The sequence below is a fragment of the Eupeodes corollae genome, chromosome 1 (genome assembly GCF_945859685.1).
Source record: "Eupeodes corollae chromosome 1, idEupCoro1.1, whole genome shotgun sequence".
NCBI lineage: Eukaryota > Metazoa > Arthropoda > Insecta > Diptera > Syrphidae > Eupeodes > Eupeodes corollae.
This window is the reverse complement of record NC_079147.1, coordinates 147,645,288-147,662,721: the sequence shown is the minus strand read 5'-3', so window position 1 is coordinate 147,662,721 and position 17,434 is coordinate 147,645,288. Positions and strand designations below refer to the sequence as shown.

General features: G+C 36.1%; 1 protein-coding gene across 2 annotated transcripts in view; it reads right to left on the bottom strand.

Moving 5' to 3' along the window:
• Positions 1–898: 898 nt before the first annotated feature.
• LOC129954133 (F-box/LRR-repeat protein 7) overlaps positions 899–17,434 on the bottom strand; it is a 69,741-nt gene continuing 53,205 nt past the window's right edge. For both annotated transcript variants that reach the window (XM_056067832.1, XM_056067833.1), the window contains 4 exons: positions 4,167–4,902; positions 3,359–4,096; positions 1,561–1,740; positions 899–1,482 (listed from right to left, as the gene is read on the bottom strand). In XM_056067832.1, coding sequence (XP_055923807.1) covers positions 947–1,482; positions 1,561–1,740; positions 3,359–4,096; positions 4,167–4,884 — 2,172 coding nt within the window. In that variant the 5' untranslated portion in view covers positions 4,885–4,902 and the 3' untranslated portion in view covers positions 899–946. The remainder of the gene's footprint in view (positions 1,483–1,560; positions 1,741–3,358; positions 4,097–4,166; positions 4,903–17,434) is intronic.

Sequence of the window (17,434 nt, the reverse complement as noted above, 5' to 3'; positions counted from 1 at the left end):
GTTTTCTATATAATTCTTGTATAGATTCATTCATTTTGAGTTGGTGGATTTGGCGACCAAATAATTGCGGGGCCCACCGGGCCCATGCTTAAATACGCAACTGTGTCTGAGGAATATTTTTTAGACAATAATATTTTTGGTAGTTTTTGCGGCATGGCCTGAAGGTAAAGTTAGTGAAGTAAGGTTCTGAGTTTGACATTTATAACACTTGAAAACTAACCATTTGCCTTGGTCACCGGATATTATTCGAACAGAAAATTAGACTAGCAAGTGAAGTAGCAAGTCATGTGAGTTTCAAATGATTTTAAAAAGAAGAAATTACTAGAATGAAACGAAATTTCAACATTTTCCAAAATTATATCAATGCTGTAATGATAATGAAAGAAATTTTTTTTAATTTGTATGTTCCTTTAAAACATTATTCAATTTATTACTTAAATTTGTATTATCTTATGATTATTTTAAGTTACTTGAATTGTTTAAAAAACAGAAGAATTTAAAACATATTTACAATACAAATTATGTATAATTTCAACTAGTAATAAATAATAATAGGTTGGCAGGTAGAGAGAAAAAAAATTAAATAAAATAAACTTTACACGATACATTTTAAATTCAATATAAGACAGTTTTCTTTTTGTTTTTTTATTTTATAAATACCAATAAAAATAAATACATCATACGAAGGTATTTTCTTCTAATATTTGAACTAAATTTTTTCACATTGTTATACAAAAATATATTATACAACAAATCAACAGCTTGTTTACACTTACAAAGATAAACTTATGTCTATAAACTTATAAATTATATAAAATCAAAACAAATTTATCCAACCAGAGTCGATTATATATTAAATACTTTTTGTATTTTTATAGATTTTTACTTCTTTTTATAATATATATATAAATAGTAAAGTATTGTAGTTTCATATTTGACTGTGATCTCAGCAGAAACCTGGATTTGTGTGTTCTATAATACATCTCTTACAATACTTTTTCACTGCCCTATAACCCTCAATTGAAATTTGACAATCTTGAATATTTAGCTGTTGCAAACCTCGACAATAGTATGCGATACATTGTACACCACGATCTGTAATCATATCACAATTTCGTAAGCTAAGCTTCTTCAAATTCGGACAACTTTCAGCGAGGGCTCTTAGGCCAGCATCACTGACATCACACTTTCCAATATCCAGAGCACGCAATCGAGGACATGAACGAGCCAATACTGTTATTGAATCATCACTCACTGCTTCACAACCTCGAGCATTAAGATATCGAAGCTTATAACATCGTCGGGCAATGACTTTTAATCCTGCATCAGAAACTCGATCACATTTAGCCACTGATAGATATCTTAAGGCGGCTCCTAGTTTAGCAAGTTCGTAAAGACCAAAATCTGTGATGCTTAGGCAATCCGAAACGCTCAACTCTTTGAGAGCAATACAAAAACTTGGCACAAACTTTAAACCGGCATCTGGAAAAAAGATAAAAGAGTATTGACAATTTTAATGAATATTTAAAATCGCAAAAATCTCACTTTAAAGATTCTTACCTGTAATTTGAATGCATCTTCTCAAATATAGGAACACCAACTGGGGGCAGTTCTTGACGACTACTTTAAGGCCGACATCATCTATGGCAGTACAGTCGGTTAGATCCAAGTATTGAAGTAGGAGTCTTCTAGGCGGTTCGAGTCCTGGATTGATGCTAACATTGATGATTTGAGTGCAACCTGCAGATTTAAAAGGATATTAATAATTGCATGGATTTTTACTTGGGGTGATTTATACAATTTGTTAAAGAGTTTTCCAATAAAAGGATTTCATTTTCTGACAAGTTCAAATTATGCCATTATTGAATTTATATGACCGGAAACGGAAGATATTGGTTAGTTTCAGACAACGTAAAGGATTAGGAAAAGGCAGCTAGTTAATGGGCAGTTTCAGCCAACATAAGTTACCATATTTGCAGTCAGCTTCATTCTTTGAACGTAAATTTTGACCGAGGCAACTAGTCAAGCGTCATGAGTTTCAAACTCAGAACTTTACTTAGCAAATCTCTACTTTAAAACACTCCTTAAGCAAGCTTCAAGTCCAAAACGATTTGTATTTTGTATTGTAAAGAAATATTATTTATTTTTTCCAAATTGAAAAGGAATTCTTTTACAGAAAGCATTAAATAAAGTTGTGCAGAAAATCAATAAATCATAGAGTAGTAAAGTTCAGCTTTCAGTTGAATGAAAAAAAATTATCAACTGTCATTTTGATAGAATTAAACTTGACTTGAAAGTTAGGGAGATTTTCCTTGACTAACATTCCAGTCAACTTTCCATTGAAGTTATCTTAATTGGAAGATAATTTTTTGGCAGCTGGCCAATCTGATACTAGAAACTTGCCTTTCAAGTCCCTTATGTCTTCTGAACCTGCCCAATGTCATGTCATGTCAGATGTCATTAATTTCAAACTTGGAACCCTACCTAACTATCGTTTGTTTGCAGAAAGTTCTAACAGCATTGTTATTTACAAATAATCCCCACACAGGTTCAAAGTCCATAATAAGTTGTGTTTTGTACGATAAAGAAACTAGCTTCACCCTTTATATAGGTTATAGTGAGCCAGCTCTAAAACATAAACATATGCTGTCGCGTACTATTTTTTAGAGCGATTTTAGAGGAACATTTGTGTCATACACAATTTAGCCGGTTTCTCTTCGCACGCAATACAAGCGCCTACAAAAAAATATCCAAGTCCAGGGATTTTAAAACATTTAATATTGGTGCTCCGCTGGTATTAGTCTTATCATGAAGTTATGAAAGAATTTTTCAAATCAGACCAGTAGTTCCTGAGATTAGCGAATACAAACAAACAAACAAGCAAACAAACAAAATTGTAAGCTTTCTAATATTGGTATAGACAGTAATTATTCCCTTTTCAATATAACAGGTAAGCCTGGTACAGAACATTTTAAATAATTTGTACACCAAGTAAATAAAAGTTCATCTTTCACTTAAATCAATTAACAATCACCTGACATTTTAACCTAAGTAGACTTGATTTTTAACTTTTCTTGTCTAATTTTCAATCAAATTGCCTCAATTGGAAAATATTTTTTGACATCTGGGTAATCAAAAAATAGAAACTTGCTTAACCTTCAAGTCCCCTATAATGCCTGGACCTGCCACACAAAACTCTTATTAAAAACAGAGCATTTGACGGAATTTTATAGAACTAACTACTGCTTTATTTGGTAAAGTTCGGTAAGTCCGTAAGTCTTGGAGAAAGTTGATAAAAGAACAAATTAAACAAATAGAACAAAATAAACTCTTTAAAACGATAGAAAAATGTACTTACCAGTTATATCTAAATGTTGCAAATTGGTGCATTTTGTCAAGACATCACAAAGCGCCTGGTTGGTTACACTAACACACGTTTGCAGTTGTAAATGCGTCAACTCCGGGCATCTTCGTGTTAATAAAACGAGGCCCTTATCAGAAATTCGACAACCATCAGAAAGCATTACTCTCTCGACATCCGGGCACGAACCGTTTCTACTTTGGCCACACAACTGACGGAATATCATTTTTAATGCCTTATCACCAGCTATATGTTCACCTTTAAGCGTGATAATTTTCCAAAGAACCGGTCGCCATGCTAGATTCTCAAAACGTCTACACACTCTCGCAACATTGCACAATTCACAGCTATCAAGCCAACCTAAAATCTTCAGTACAGCCTCATCTGGAAGACGATCAAAGCCAGGCCCTGACCGGCAAGGCCCCTTTTTACTCCATGGTCCTGGCCCAGGTATTGGATGACCAGTTGGTGATGGTGATACTAAAGTGGCATAACCTTGATCCAAACTCGGTGAAAAACGACCCATATTCGAAAAGCCCTCAGACAGACTTTTCACTTTGGACGGATGGAATCGTTTGTCAAGGCCAACGTTTGACGAATGATTTGAATACGAGGAATCACGTTGTTGATTTACGTTGGTATATGCTGCTGGTGAACCTTGAGTTCGATCTAAAAGGTATCGATCAGAGCCACTCGTTTCACTCGGACTCGATGGTCGATGAAGAAGATGAGATTCTATAAAGAAGACAAAAAAATATGGTCAATAAGAAAGATATCATTCTCACTTGTTACTATGTCAACATACCATGCAGCCGGTCACTGCCATTAAATTCGCATAAGTTTCTCAAATCGTCCTCCAGGAAGTAGCGTTCATTTTGAAAATGATTTGCCTCCGAACCCAGAGGAAGTCCTCGAATGGCACCTTGAATATACAATTGATCCATTTTCTTCTCGAGAAAATATTGCCCACTACCAACAGACGATGCATTTGGTGGTACACTACGTCTGCCATTTATCTTCACCCCGCTACCGCCATTGCTACTATTCACCTTCGGTTCGTCGCTAGAGTCTTCGTTATTATCATTTGCAGGAAGAATGTACGCACTAGGGGTTCGTGCTTCCCGATACTGAAGTAAACTCTCAATTGGTGTGTAATTTCGAAGTGGCACTGGCCTGTGTCGGCTTTGTGGATTTACTTGTGGATTTCGTCGCATGTCATAAGCCTGCTCCATGGAAGATGATGAGCTCCTCGATAAATGATACATCCCAGGTAAATTGTTTCCACAATGGGGATGATTTTCGCCCCCAACTTGTTGTGACACTGACGAAGATGTGTAAATAATGTCATCTGTGTCAATACTCAGGTCTGGAGACTTCCTCGACATCTGATACACTTGCGGATTAAGCGGACTTGAGCTCAGCGGATGATGATATTGTTGTTGGGTATCCAAAACTGTTGTGTTGCGACCTAAAGACGCCAAGGGACACTCTACTGGCGGCCCCCGGCGTGTTTGGTGTGACATCGCTACGTATGGACTATCCTGAAAGACGGAAGAGAAGAAGAAGAAATGAATAAAGTTAGTCATCCATTGTGCTACATCCAAGTGAAGTTTATAAGAGATAACAAAATGCAAAGTGCATTCATTATGATGACTGCAATATTCCAATGAGTCTGATGTGGGTGGACAGAGAAATGTGCAAAGATAAGTGCGGTGCAGACACCTACGACATATAGGAGCCTCCATAGCCATAGCCATCAGAGTGCGATACGATGGGCCATGGGAATGGCGAATGGGTGTGTATTTATATAGTTTACTGGCATTAACCGATCAATTTGTTTTTCATTACGATTTCGTATCTTTTATTCTTCTTTAAGGTAAAATTTATTAATAAATACAACAACAACGAAATGGAAAGAATAAAGCGACACAAAGAGATTCGCCTGGAACTGTCATTAATCATGAATGCATAAAATTGATTAGTTCAGCGGAAATATTTAAAAAATATTGAACATACAAATCTGAGAAATATCAGTTCATGCTTTTGTGGTCACAACAAATGTATAAAAGTTTGTTTAAAACACCACCAAAGAGCCTTTAGAACTTCTGTAAACTTTAAGAGGATTTCTTTTTAATTGTTTATCGCAGAGTAATTTATAATTTGAAGATAATCATTTTATTAATGTTAAATAGTTACAATTGTCATTTAAGGCTTTTTTCTAGTAAATAGTAAAATTTTAAGATGTGTGGAAAGTTAAAACCTTTGATATCCAGTTATTTACTTATAGTGAGCATTACAGGGCCACTTTTAAGTGAAGTTAGAAGCTATGTGACAGAAACCGTCGTTAATAGAGGACTTTTTTCGGCTACTTGAAAGCTGTGTTCAGAAAAATAAAAGTGCGTTTGATTGAATGCAAAAAGGGGGTTAGCAAAAATGGAGTCCACTAAACTCTTACTTGGAATGTTTGCCCAGGCATCATTAGTCACCTTTCAAAGTTCGAGGTTATTCGACGATTTGACCTCATACATTTTCTATGGGATTGAGGTCAGGTGATTGTGCAGGCATGTGGCCCTTCACAGTCGAATCTTCAACGTGTGGTGGCCAAATTTGAGACGACCGGTTCAGTAAACAATTAGCTAACCCCCGTACGTTCAAGGAATGTAAGATCGGCCGAGAACATCGCCGCGCTCCGTGAAAGTGTAGAGCAGAACCTTAAGCAGTTTACTCCTCGCCGTTCACAAGAACTCGGCCTTTAGCAAACTTCAACTTCGCGAATTTTGCGTCGGGACTTGAGCCTACACCCGTACAAGATCCAACTGACCCAGGAGCCCGTTTGCTCGATGACTGAACTTCAAATAGTTTGACAAAAATTGATCCATATGGACCTAGAAGACGTGTGGTTCTGGCAGGACAGCGCTTCGTTCCACACAGCAAACTCTACGGTTGACATTTTGCCCATCTATCCGCACTTAATGAAAACAATCCTTTATATGATTTTTGCAAACTGGGGACGCGTTGAGTATGGTTCTTCGTGAAAAGCTTTACTTTACGTGGGCCTCATGAAAAAAGATTCTTTTTTGCCAGTTTTCCTCTTTGTACCGGCGGTTTCGGTTTGTTTCTTATACTTTAAGCCCTTCAAAATCATAGGAGCTCCACAGTCTATTATGCTTTGAGTTTTGGCATAGGTTTGCCTTCTTTTCTCGGGCTTTATAAATAATCGTTCATCGGTTCGACGTATTTTCAACTTCCATCCTTATACTTTATGGTCCTTACTTTTTTTAGGACAGGTGGTCATCAATATAACAAGTTACATTGACAAGTTCAATCAATTTTTAAAACCTGAGTTGTGAAGAAAAAGGCGAACTTACAAAATATCTGGTTCCAACAATATGGAGTACTACCTCACAATGAACGTCGTACGCGAGATGTTTCTCGGCTGCTTCATTTTACGATTTGCAGATAGGTCACCTGAGTTGACGGAATGCGATTGTTTTCTTTGGAGACATCTTAAGTCACATGTTTACGAGTTCATTGACGAACTTAATGATGATGATAAAAACTAGGTCAACGGTTTTATAGACCTTGAAACTTCGGGAAATGTCAACATTTTCAATTCGACAAATCCGATTGATTACAAAAACTACGGGAATTCAAACATTTTTTTAAAAATGTTCTTAAAAATATTTCGAATGGAATATATAAATCTATTATCTTTTTTTGAGCTGAAAGTCTTTTGTAGCCAAATCTTTCATATGTGACAGCGTAAACCATGTTTAATGCTAGGGATATGGTGTTGACCAGAGAAAGCCCAATGCTTTGAAATGCAGAAGTGGATGATGAAGTAGGTGCAAAAACGGAAATGGGTTGTGGAGCCAATGAATGTTAGATTAAATGGGCATACTAATTACAAATGTTTCAAATCGTACCGATTATTTTGTTAAGGCACTCTCATCTTCTCATGTTCTTCGCAAATGTTTGCACTATAGCTCTCCAAAGCGTCAATAAATTGATTATTTTTCATGTCTTTTGGTCGTCCACATCAACATCAAGAATTCAAATACGAAAAAGTAATTAATCAAGGCTCTACAGCGTTCCCCATTGATTGCAACATTATGACCGGCTTCATTTTTGAAGAAAAATGGAGAAATGATTCCCTCTGCCTATAAGGAACATCTCTTTTAGATCGTTATGGCGCGAAGTCTCAACAAGGGCTTTTGATAAATTCAAATACGACGATTTTGCTTATTAACGTACCAATGTACCCAAGAATGTGAGTCATCGCAGAACTAAACTTTCTTATTAAAATCTTGTTTCGAGTCCATTTATCGGACGTGCGACCCATTATTATTATCAGCTTAAGAAATGTTGAAGGAAATGTTCTAAATGGCAGGCAATATGGCTTTCGTAGCAATAGGTCCACTTGTGATTTGATAGTTTATCTAACCTAGTAAGATTATTGCACTTAATATTTCAAAAACATTTTATAGAGTTTGGCACCAAGTTTTCTTATCGAAAATGCGTACTTTTGGTATAAAAAAAGTTTTCTGTGTTTAGATTAGAAACTACCTTTCTAAGCGTTTATTATGGAACAAGTCTGAAACTCATAAAATAAACACTCCATTTTGTCACCGAATCTCTTTCTTATATTGATAAACGATCCCTCGTCCCAGTACCATCAATTTTTCGTAATCGTTTCTAGATTCATATCCTTGTTTTTTGCATATGAAACTTTAACGGCAGCGTATGATGTTCAAATGGTAGACATGTGCATTCAAGAGGACACAAGCATCCACAGGTTTTCTCAAAACCCACCTCTGTCTATCAACTCCTACTCTCACCTTCCCGCGGTGAACATCGGGTGCCTAGTACCTCCTGGCCCTCCAGGTTGGGGGTTGTGCCGTCGGGGTGACTTCCTGGCCAAGTAAAAAATACCTTTAGTTGCGAAGCACCAACAAGCTTCGGATACGAACGGATTCGCTGTTGACAACCCACGTAAACGAAATAAGGACAACGAACTTCGGATATGTACGTGGAATGTTAGGTCACTTAACAGACCACGTGCAGCCGAACAATTAGCGGAAGCCTTAAACTGCTGCAAGGCAGATATAACAGCTATCCAAGAAGTGCGATGGGATGGACCGGGCAAACGCAAACTAAAAGACTGCGATATCCACTACGGCGACTGCTACCGAGAACAAAGACAGCGTCTATTTGGGTGTGGATTTGTTGTTGGAACTAGGCTCAGGCAAAAAGTCTTGAGTTTCAACAGTGTGATCGAGCGAATCACGACAATCCGGATCAAGGCTAAATTCACCAACATAAGCCTAATATGCGCGCATGCCCCAACAGAGGAGAAAGATGAAGACACCAAAGACATATTCTTCGAGCTCTTGGACAAGACACATGAGCAGTGCACTGGCTATGACATTAAAATTGTCTTAGGAGATTTTAATGCCAAGCTAGGAAGAGAAGACATCTTTGGTGGGATAATCGGGAGATACAGCCTGCACGACACTACCTCCGACAACGAATTCAGGCTGGTCGATTTCGCTGCGGGGCGAGACGTTCTGGTAGCAAGTACGCAGTTCACGCATCTCAATATCCACAAGGGGACATGAAATCTCCTGATCAATCAACCGTCAACCAGATTGACCACATTGCGATCGACGCACGACACTTCTCCAGTATCCAGGATATCCGAACATTCCGAGAGGCCAACATTGACTCGGACCACTACCTCGTTGTAGTCAAGGTACGGCTACGGATATCCCGATCCAAGCCAAAACAAGGAAGTACTGTGAGAAGATTCGACGTTAGACGGCTACAATCGCATGAGACTGCCATGTCCTTTTCCGATCGAGTCTCTAATCACCTCTAAAGAAGTGCTATGCTGCCTGCATTAAGCATTGAAAACCAGTGGCAACATTGCCTTGGAGCCATCAGATATGCCGCCTCTGAAGTGATAGGTTTCACACGGCCACCACAGCGAAACCCCTGGTTTGACGACGAATGCCGGCAAGCGCACGCAGCGAAACAAGAGGCATACAAAACGGCGCTGCACAAAAGGACTAGAGCTGCTCGCGAGCTCTACAAGCAGAATAGGAGAGAGGAACACAGGCTTCTTAGACGGAAAAAAAGAGAGCATGAGAAGCGCGCGATCGAGGAGATAGAGGGATGTCACAACAGGAATGGGGTTCGTAAATTTTACCAAAAGGTAAAAAAAAACCTCCCAAGGGTACCAGCCACGAACCGAAGCCTGTAAAGACGATCAGGGGAACATCGTAGTAGCACCGCAGTCGATGCTGAGAATATGGAAAGATCACTTCTCCAAATTATATAACAGCGATGACGAACTGAATTCCGCTGTAAGGGAGATAGAACTACTCAACCTCGGCGACGCAGATCAACAATTCCGCCTACCCGACCTTGACGAAGTGAAGATAGCTATATCTAAACTTAAGTCAAACAAAGCTGCTGGAGCTGACGGCATCGCTGCCCAACTATTCAAAGCAGCAGGCGATGACTTGGTACGGAGAATGCACCAACTCATCTGCAAAATATGGTCGGAAGAAAGCATGCCCGATGAGTGGAATCTCAGCATAGTGTGCCCGATACATAAGAAAGGAGACCCTCTAAACTGCGCCAACTACAGAGGCAGCAGTCTCCTTAACATTGCGTAAAGAATCCTCTCTGCCGTATTATGTGAACGTCTGAAGCCATTTGTCAACAACCTGATTAGTCCTTATCAGTGTGGCTTCAGACAAGGAAAGTCCACTATCGACCAAATATTCACACTACGGCAGATCTTGGAAAAAACCCAGGAGCTTCAAACCGATACCCAAAAACTCAATGCTGTCTTCTGTCGCTAAAGCGTAACCCACGCCCGATGCTGCTAAGTGACAGCTGTCAGAAAAACCAACTCTGAAAAAGGAAATGCCAGATAAAAAAACGTATTTCCAGCTTTTCTATAAGAGTTTTCATATTGATATTTAAAAAAAATAAGTGTTTTTCAATATAGTAAATCAATAGGTGTGTATTTAATTTCTAAGATCTAAGTGGCTGATTCTGATCACCTCTTCCAATAGGTAAAAAATTGGTTATTTAGTAAACAAAAAAAGAAACTCAAACAAATTACCATATATACAATTTTTCTTAAACCAGCGAATTAAAAATTATTAGTTTTCGTTGACTCTAACGCCAAACAACAATTACAACCTAAAAACCGACACCCATATTGTGAAAGCCTAAAAATCTGAAATCATCGCTTATAGCCGATATAACCTCAGGATATAATCAAATTAACAAAACGATCTTAAATTGATATTAAACATCCGTTTATTTAACACTTAGATTTGGACACCCAAGTGAGAAAAAGGTTGTTTAAAAGTTTATGCAAATTAAATTCTTTAAAAACAATTTTTTTGGAAATTCTTAATCATAAATTATATAAATTTGAATCAAAGATCACGTCAAAATGTATAATTTTATTTTTAAGCTCTTTAAATAGGGTGCTCTATATGCGGTTTAACATTTTGCCATCGAATTATTTTAGAATAAAGAGTAAAGAAACATTTGAGAATGTGTCCCACCTTAGGAATTCTTATTTTGTACACATATACAATAAGTATCTTTAAGAAAATCTATTCGACAGATAAGAAAAATGGAATTGAATTTCATAAAATCAAAAAGGTGTGCTAGTTGTTGTCTTTCATACACACTGGAGGTATTATGTGCAAGTTTAGGGAATCACTTCACAAACCAAAACAACCCATAAATAACCCCCACTTAAAAGATAAAGATGAATTTTATTATAATTTTATTTTTATTCTCTATTATATCTTTTCTCTGTTATTTTTTTGGGTTTTAAGCTTAAGAAAACAAGAAACAAGTATCTGTAGTTTGGTGGTATTGGAATAGATACTTTTTGAGAGTGGGTTAGGTAGGTATGTCTTGAAGTATAGAAAGAGTCAACCTTTTTGGAGATTTATGAGTAATATTCGGAACAATTTCAATGAATAGATTATGCTAATCGAGACATTCCGAAAAAGGGTTATTTTACAAATTCGATATATTTGAAAATAGATAAACATTTATCAGAAAGCAGTGTGTATGCACCTTAAAGTGAAATTCGACAAAATTTCGTGGTTGATATGTGATTTCATGTAGACTTGCTTAGGGTTTAGTTTAGTTTTTTTTTTTGAGTGAAACGACTTTAAATTAATTCAACGCGGGCCTCTTACACCTTTCTTCGTGTCGAGTGGGAGAGTATTATTGTAATTTGTCAAACAATTTATTCAATTTGTTGTTGGAATCATTTTATTTAATGCGGATTTAAGTGTCCAACATCAACATGGCTTGTTCATAAATTTTTTGATTGTACTAACTGACAAAACAACATGAAATAACGGTATTTGTATTTAAATTAATATGGATTTGGATTTTGGGTTTTGATGATTGAAAAATTTGATTTTTTTTTCTTTCAAATAGTTGAACTTGATTTTTCGATGGGTATTTTTCTAATGACAAATAAAAAAGAAATATATTAAATATCCGAGCATTTTAAAATAGGTAACCAATCGGTGAACTGTCACTGTTGACGTGTGTTTTGGGAGGAACTTTATGTGTCCCATTTAGAAAATAATACCATGGACTAAAATCAAGCCTTCAAAGTGATAATTTTTGAATTATGACGTTTACGGTATATTTATAAACAGTAGGTAAAGGTAAGTGTTTTTTGAAAGCTTTAAAAGCTAAAGTGTTTGTGAATATTTCTTGGGGGTTTGAGGTTGATGAAATTGATTGGTGCATCTTTTTGGCAAAAATATCCGTAGTTTTACTACTTTTAGTAGAAGTAGAATAGAATTTTGAATTTTACTCGAGTCTCCAACATACATGTTGGTACAATTGACAACTCTTGTGTACCTCGAAGGTATGTTCGTAGAGTACGATAATTAGTTTGCTGTTCGGCATTTTTCATTTTTCAGTAAAAGCTAACGCCAATTATTGTTTGCTTTTTGAGGTTTGAGATTTTGTTTGCAACCAAACTAATGCAAAGCAAAAACGCGGACGAATTAAAATCGCTTTCGACATCATTTTTATAAGAAAAACATTCAATTTAATATAGTGTTAAATTCATAGAAAGGTGTGTAATTGCTCCTAAGCCAACGCGTTTTTGAAGCAGCAATATAAGGTCTCTTAGCTGTCTAAATTTAGTAACGCTAACAAAATGCATGTTTTCAATTGTCTTATAGGACTACTAAATTTTGTGTTGAGTCCGTATCAATTTCGGTATGATTGCTTTTCAGAATAAAGCCTAAAAAGTGTCTAGGTAAGCCTTAAAAAAAAAAGACAAAGCTAATAAAACTGAAATCTTATCTGATCATTGCTTACGATAAAATCTATCTTTAGTTAAAATTCAAAATAAGTTTTGGTCTTAATTTCGCTGTTAATTTTTTACAATTTTGTTTGAAATTAGTCTGAGAAATGTTCAACTGTATCAACTTTACTACTGTTTCGCTATATTTTTGGTAATTTTTTACTGTAGTATTTTTGTTCTTAAACTTAATAAAATCTGAACTATTAACGAGGTGAATGGGATGTGCTGCGATGTTTTATAATCAATCGGATTAGGAGTACGTTTTTGAGAGAAAGTCCTTGCCTAGCATGGAACTCGGTTAAGGTTTTAAACTGTTACTGTTCTCCTTAAGTTGTTACCGATCGTTTAGAGAGATTGTTTGTTTTTAATGATTTTCATATCATCCGCATATGTAGATTCATGCCACTGTATCGCACACAAATGTACACATGATTGACTAAGAGAAGAGGTCCTAAATGACTGCCCTGGGGAACTCTTGATTTGGTAATGAAAGGCTTGGTAAAATAACTTCTGAATTTTACTTCATAAGACCTACATATTTTGAAGATTTGAAGAAACCTAATTGCATTTGCTCTTGACAGAGTCCTTGTTTTTGAGTACTAAGAAAGAATGTATAGAAGGAAATTGAATTTTGCTGAAAGTTTCTAGTTGTTATCTTTATTATAAGCATAAATTACTTTTGCTTTTTGCATTAAGGAATTTCCAGAAACTTTTGTGGTGAAGCTTAACAATATTTATAAGATATTAGGCATATAAATAATTGGACAGAGATTAAAACTCTTCAAGTAGGGTACATGATTTTTATGAGATTTTTGAAAGCCTTGTTTCTCCTTTTTCGAAGAATTTCAATATCTTTCGTATACCATAGATGACAAAAGCTAAAATATTTGGATGTTTTATGACGAACAATAAGCGAGATTCCAACACATTGTAAAAGTAGGAAATTGTAAACCGAAGATCAGATAGCTGCTGAAAATAAGCTCTTCAAAAGTCAATAGAATATAAACAATCATGTGAATTGATCTAAAGGGTGGTTCAATTTTAAAGGTCGGTGTTAAATGTGCATTTTACATTTTTTTATTTCTGATCAATTCAATTTTGAATCATTGAGATATACACAATCGAGCGACTCGATGGTTTCAAGATATTCAAGCTTATAATGAAAATAGGTGTTCAAATTAAAATGCATACCGGGCACTTTATGATTTTATCTGTCAATTTAATCGTCCAAATCGGTGTTTGCTGTCGTGAGATGATAACGGACTTTTTATGCTCAAGCTCCTTTTGAGATGAGTTTAATGAGTACAATGATGCTTATAACTATTCAAACCAGCAATGTTCATAATATGATCAAAAAGAAGAGAGAGTTCAGCAAAGGCGGAAGCCAGGCTTATTGAAAAAAAAGGTTGACAGTTAAAAAATAAATCTGTTTACTGCAGCGATATTTTAACGCAAACAATTTTTTATAGATTTAAGCGCCCCTTGGTGGCCATTTGGTGACATCTGTCAAATCTTTTGTTTATTATTCAGTTGCTTATGCCAAACCATCATGGCAAGTTACACGATTGAACGTTAATTTTACGCTAGACAGTTGACTCTTCAGTAAATAATCAGCCAACAACCGTACGTTCGAGAAACGCAAGATCGGCCGAGTACATCGTTTGGAAGAGGACCTTAATTTTGGCTGAAATATCATCTTTAGTGACGAAGCGCATTTTTGGATGAATAACTCTGTTAACAAGCAAAATTGCCGTATATGGGATGATACCCACCCACGCGAGGTTCACCATCCTCAAAAAGTTACCGTTTGGTGTGGATTTTGAGCTGGTGGCTTGATTGATCCGTTTTTTGGTGGTTCCAACAGGACGACGCACGTACCACACAGTAAACACCAAGACTGCAAACTTTCAAAAAATTCGACATATGAAGCCGAAAGTGGTTTTAAAAATAAGTAATTCTTACATCAAATACAGCAGCTTCCATTTTCGGGTTTTGATTCTTTTTTTTTGCTTTATTTTGAAATGTCACTTTTGAAAGAACGAATTTAACACTGCTACCAAACTTTAAATAATAAAAAATATGATGATCCAATGCTGTTTTATTATCATGATCTGATCCGGATCAGATCATGGTGATAATAAAACGCGGCTAATATTGAACAGACATATGCTTTGGTAGCTATTTTTACTTTATTTTCTGAGAAATTAATTTTTTAATGTTTGCAAAAAAACTAATTGCATCTTATGACTATGTTGTTTTCCGAGGTTTAAATAACAAAAAGGCCCGAGGCTCCTAAATATGACTTATCTATATTTATAGTAAGGTATTCAACCTCTCAAGTACGATGGCACTTAATTCAGTTAAAAAAACATAATTGTCTGACTATTAAGCCTATTTACCTATGTGTTCACATCCTTTTCAATCTACACTTATTCATACTAGAAAAGTTCCTGCTATGATGGTAGCTTATGTGGTCTTTCATAAAAAAGAAAATCCAGTCGAGGAACGACTCAAAGTAAACATTATTTGGCTTGATTGATGGCTACAACAATTTGTATAAATATAGGTAAACATAGCTGGATAAAAGTGAATCAATGCATTGATACACATAGTAATTTAAGTTGTTTTAGAAAAGGATACAATTTATGAACATACCTGATTTTTAGTCTGATTTTAAACATTTCAACTTTTGTTAGAATAATGTACAAAATTCGGACCAGAACTAATTTTAACTTAATAATTATAATTTATATTTGACTAGCTGACCCGGCAGACTTTGTACTGGCTCAATCGATAAATAATAGACCTAAATTTTTGTATACATTCATTTCAAAACAACCAAACGTATTGAATAAAAACGCATTTTTTAATGACGCATGAAGTTTTTTTGACACATCATGTGGCTTACTTAAAAAAACAGAGTTTTCTTGAAGTACTGGTTTTTTACAAGATTTAAATTTGTATTAGCAGACAAACACTGTTATGATACAGTTTGTTAATCAATTTAAAGCTTTCTCATAAACTTTATTTTTTGTTTTGTTTTGTGGGGCGTAAATAAACAAAGAAGACGGTTTTCCGACACGCGAACACGCGACTTTTAACTGTCCATGCGCGAAACAAAGAAACTCCAAGTTGATTCCGCAAACTTCTTAGTACTGTCCTTGCGATTTATCTATTGTCATAGCAAAGGCCAGACGTACTGGAAGTTATAAGCTTTTAAAATCGAGTGATAAATCCTTTGGAATCATCGGTATTCGCGGGATCAAGACTTTTTCGCTATATCTGGGAAAACACGCTGAATAAGCTCCTCTTTTGAATATGTGATGTGACAGAAATTTGTGGGATGTGATGCATCCGGTCGAGGTGTCCATTGCAACTTTATTATTTCCAATATCTAACAACTGCTTCGCAAACACATTTTCAGTTTCATCATGTTGCAAAAATACTCGCATTTTAGTTGTTAATTGGAGTGTCTTTACGAACTGCCACAAATTCGATGATCTTAGGCATTTAGTACTTCAGCAACAGTTGATCGGGGTGAATAACTGGAAGAGTCTGACGAAAACCACCTGACATGGCCCAACCAAAAATATTTTGGTTGTCACGAAGATCTTTCAATGTTCTGTCCAGCGCATCCAATGACCTCTTATGGGCCATTGTGCATTCATCCCAGACAATTAATTTTTATAACTGTATAATCTTGGCCATTGGTGTTTCGGTGATTTGCATGTTTAATGGTAATTTCAAGGCAGAAAGCGCAGTTCGTCCGCCTTCTAGCAGAGTCGCAGCTATTCCAGATGAAGCAAACGCTAGAGCAACATCATTTCGCGATCTGATTCTCACCAAAAGCAATGCAATTAAGAGTTTTAGTGAAACTAACCAACAGCAATTCATTTTTATATGTAGATATCTATTAATTGTTTTCATATTTTTTACTTTATAAATTTAATCTGAATGCAATAAGAACTTATAAAAAGGGGTTGATAAACGAATATTTGTTGTTTAAATAACTTTTTGCGAAACTACGAACAAGCTTACTTAAATAAAGCTATAAGTTTGTTTTTGTATAAAATGAATACAAACAAAAATTTCAAAAGGAAGCGTAGCGAACTATAGATCGATTTAATGTTGAGCAACTCGTCCGTTCGTGCAGGATGACCGTGGAGAATTCCCGCTGCTCCATAAAGGTTGGAAACAACTTAACAGAACCTTTCGATGTCAAAAAGGGCTTTAGATAATGACAGTGCATCATGCGATTTCTTTAACATCTTACTTGAAAGAATAGTACAAATTTCCCACGTCTACACTAGAGGCACTATCTTTCAAAAGTCTGTCCAATTACTAGCATATTCTGATGATATTGACACAATCGGAAAAACTCCCCGTGATGTCAATGGGGCTTTTGTGAGTATTGATGCAGGGGCGGCAAAAATGGGTTAAACAGTTAATGAGGGCAAAACAAAGTATATGTTATCATCAAGAAAGGGCCGACAACAACGACGCCTCGGTCAAAAAGTCACCATCGACAGACGTAACTTTGAGGGTAGTTAGACAAAAGTTTCGCTATACAAGACCCTCATCATCCCCGACGTACAATACGATGCAGAAGAACGGAGTATGATAAAAGTGTAAGTGTAATTACTTAAGTAATTAAGTAACGTTTAAAACCACATTAGGAATAGACAAAAGTCAAAACT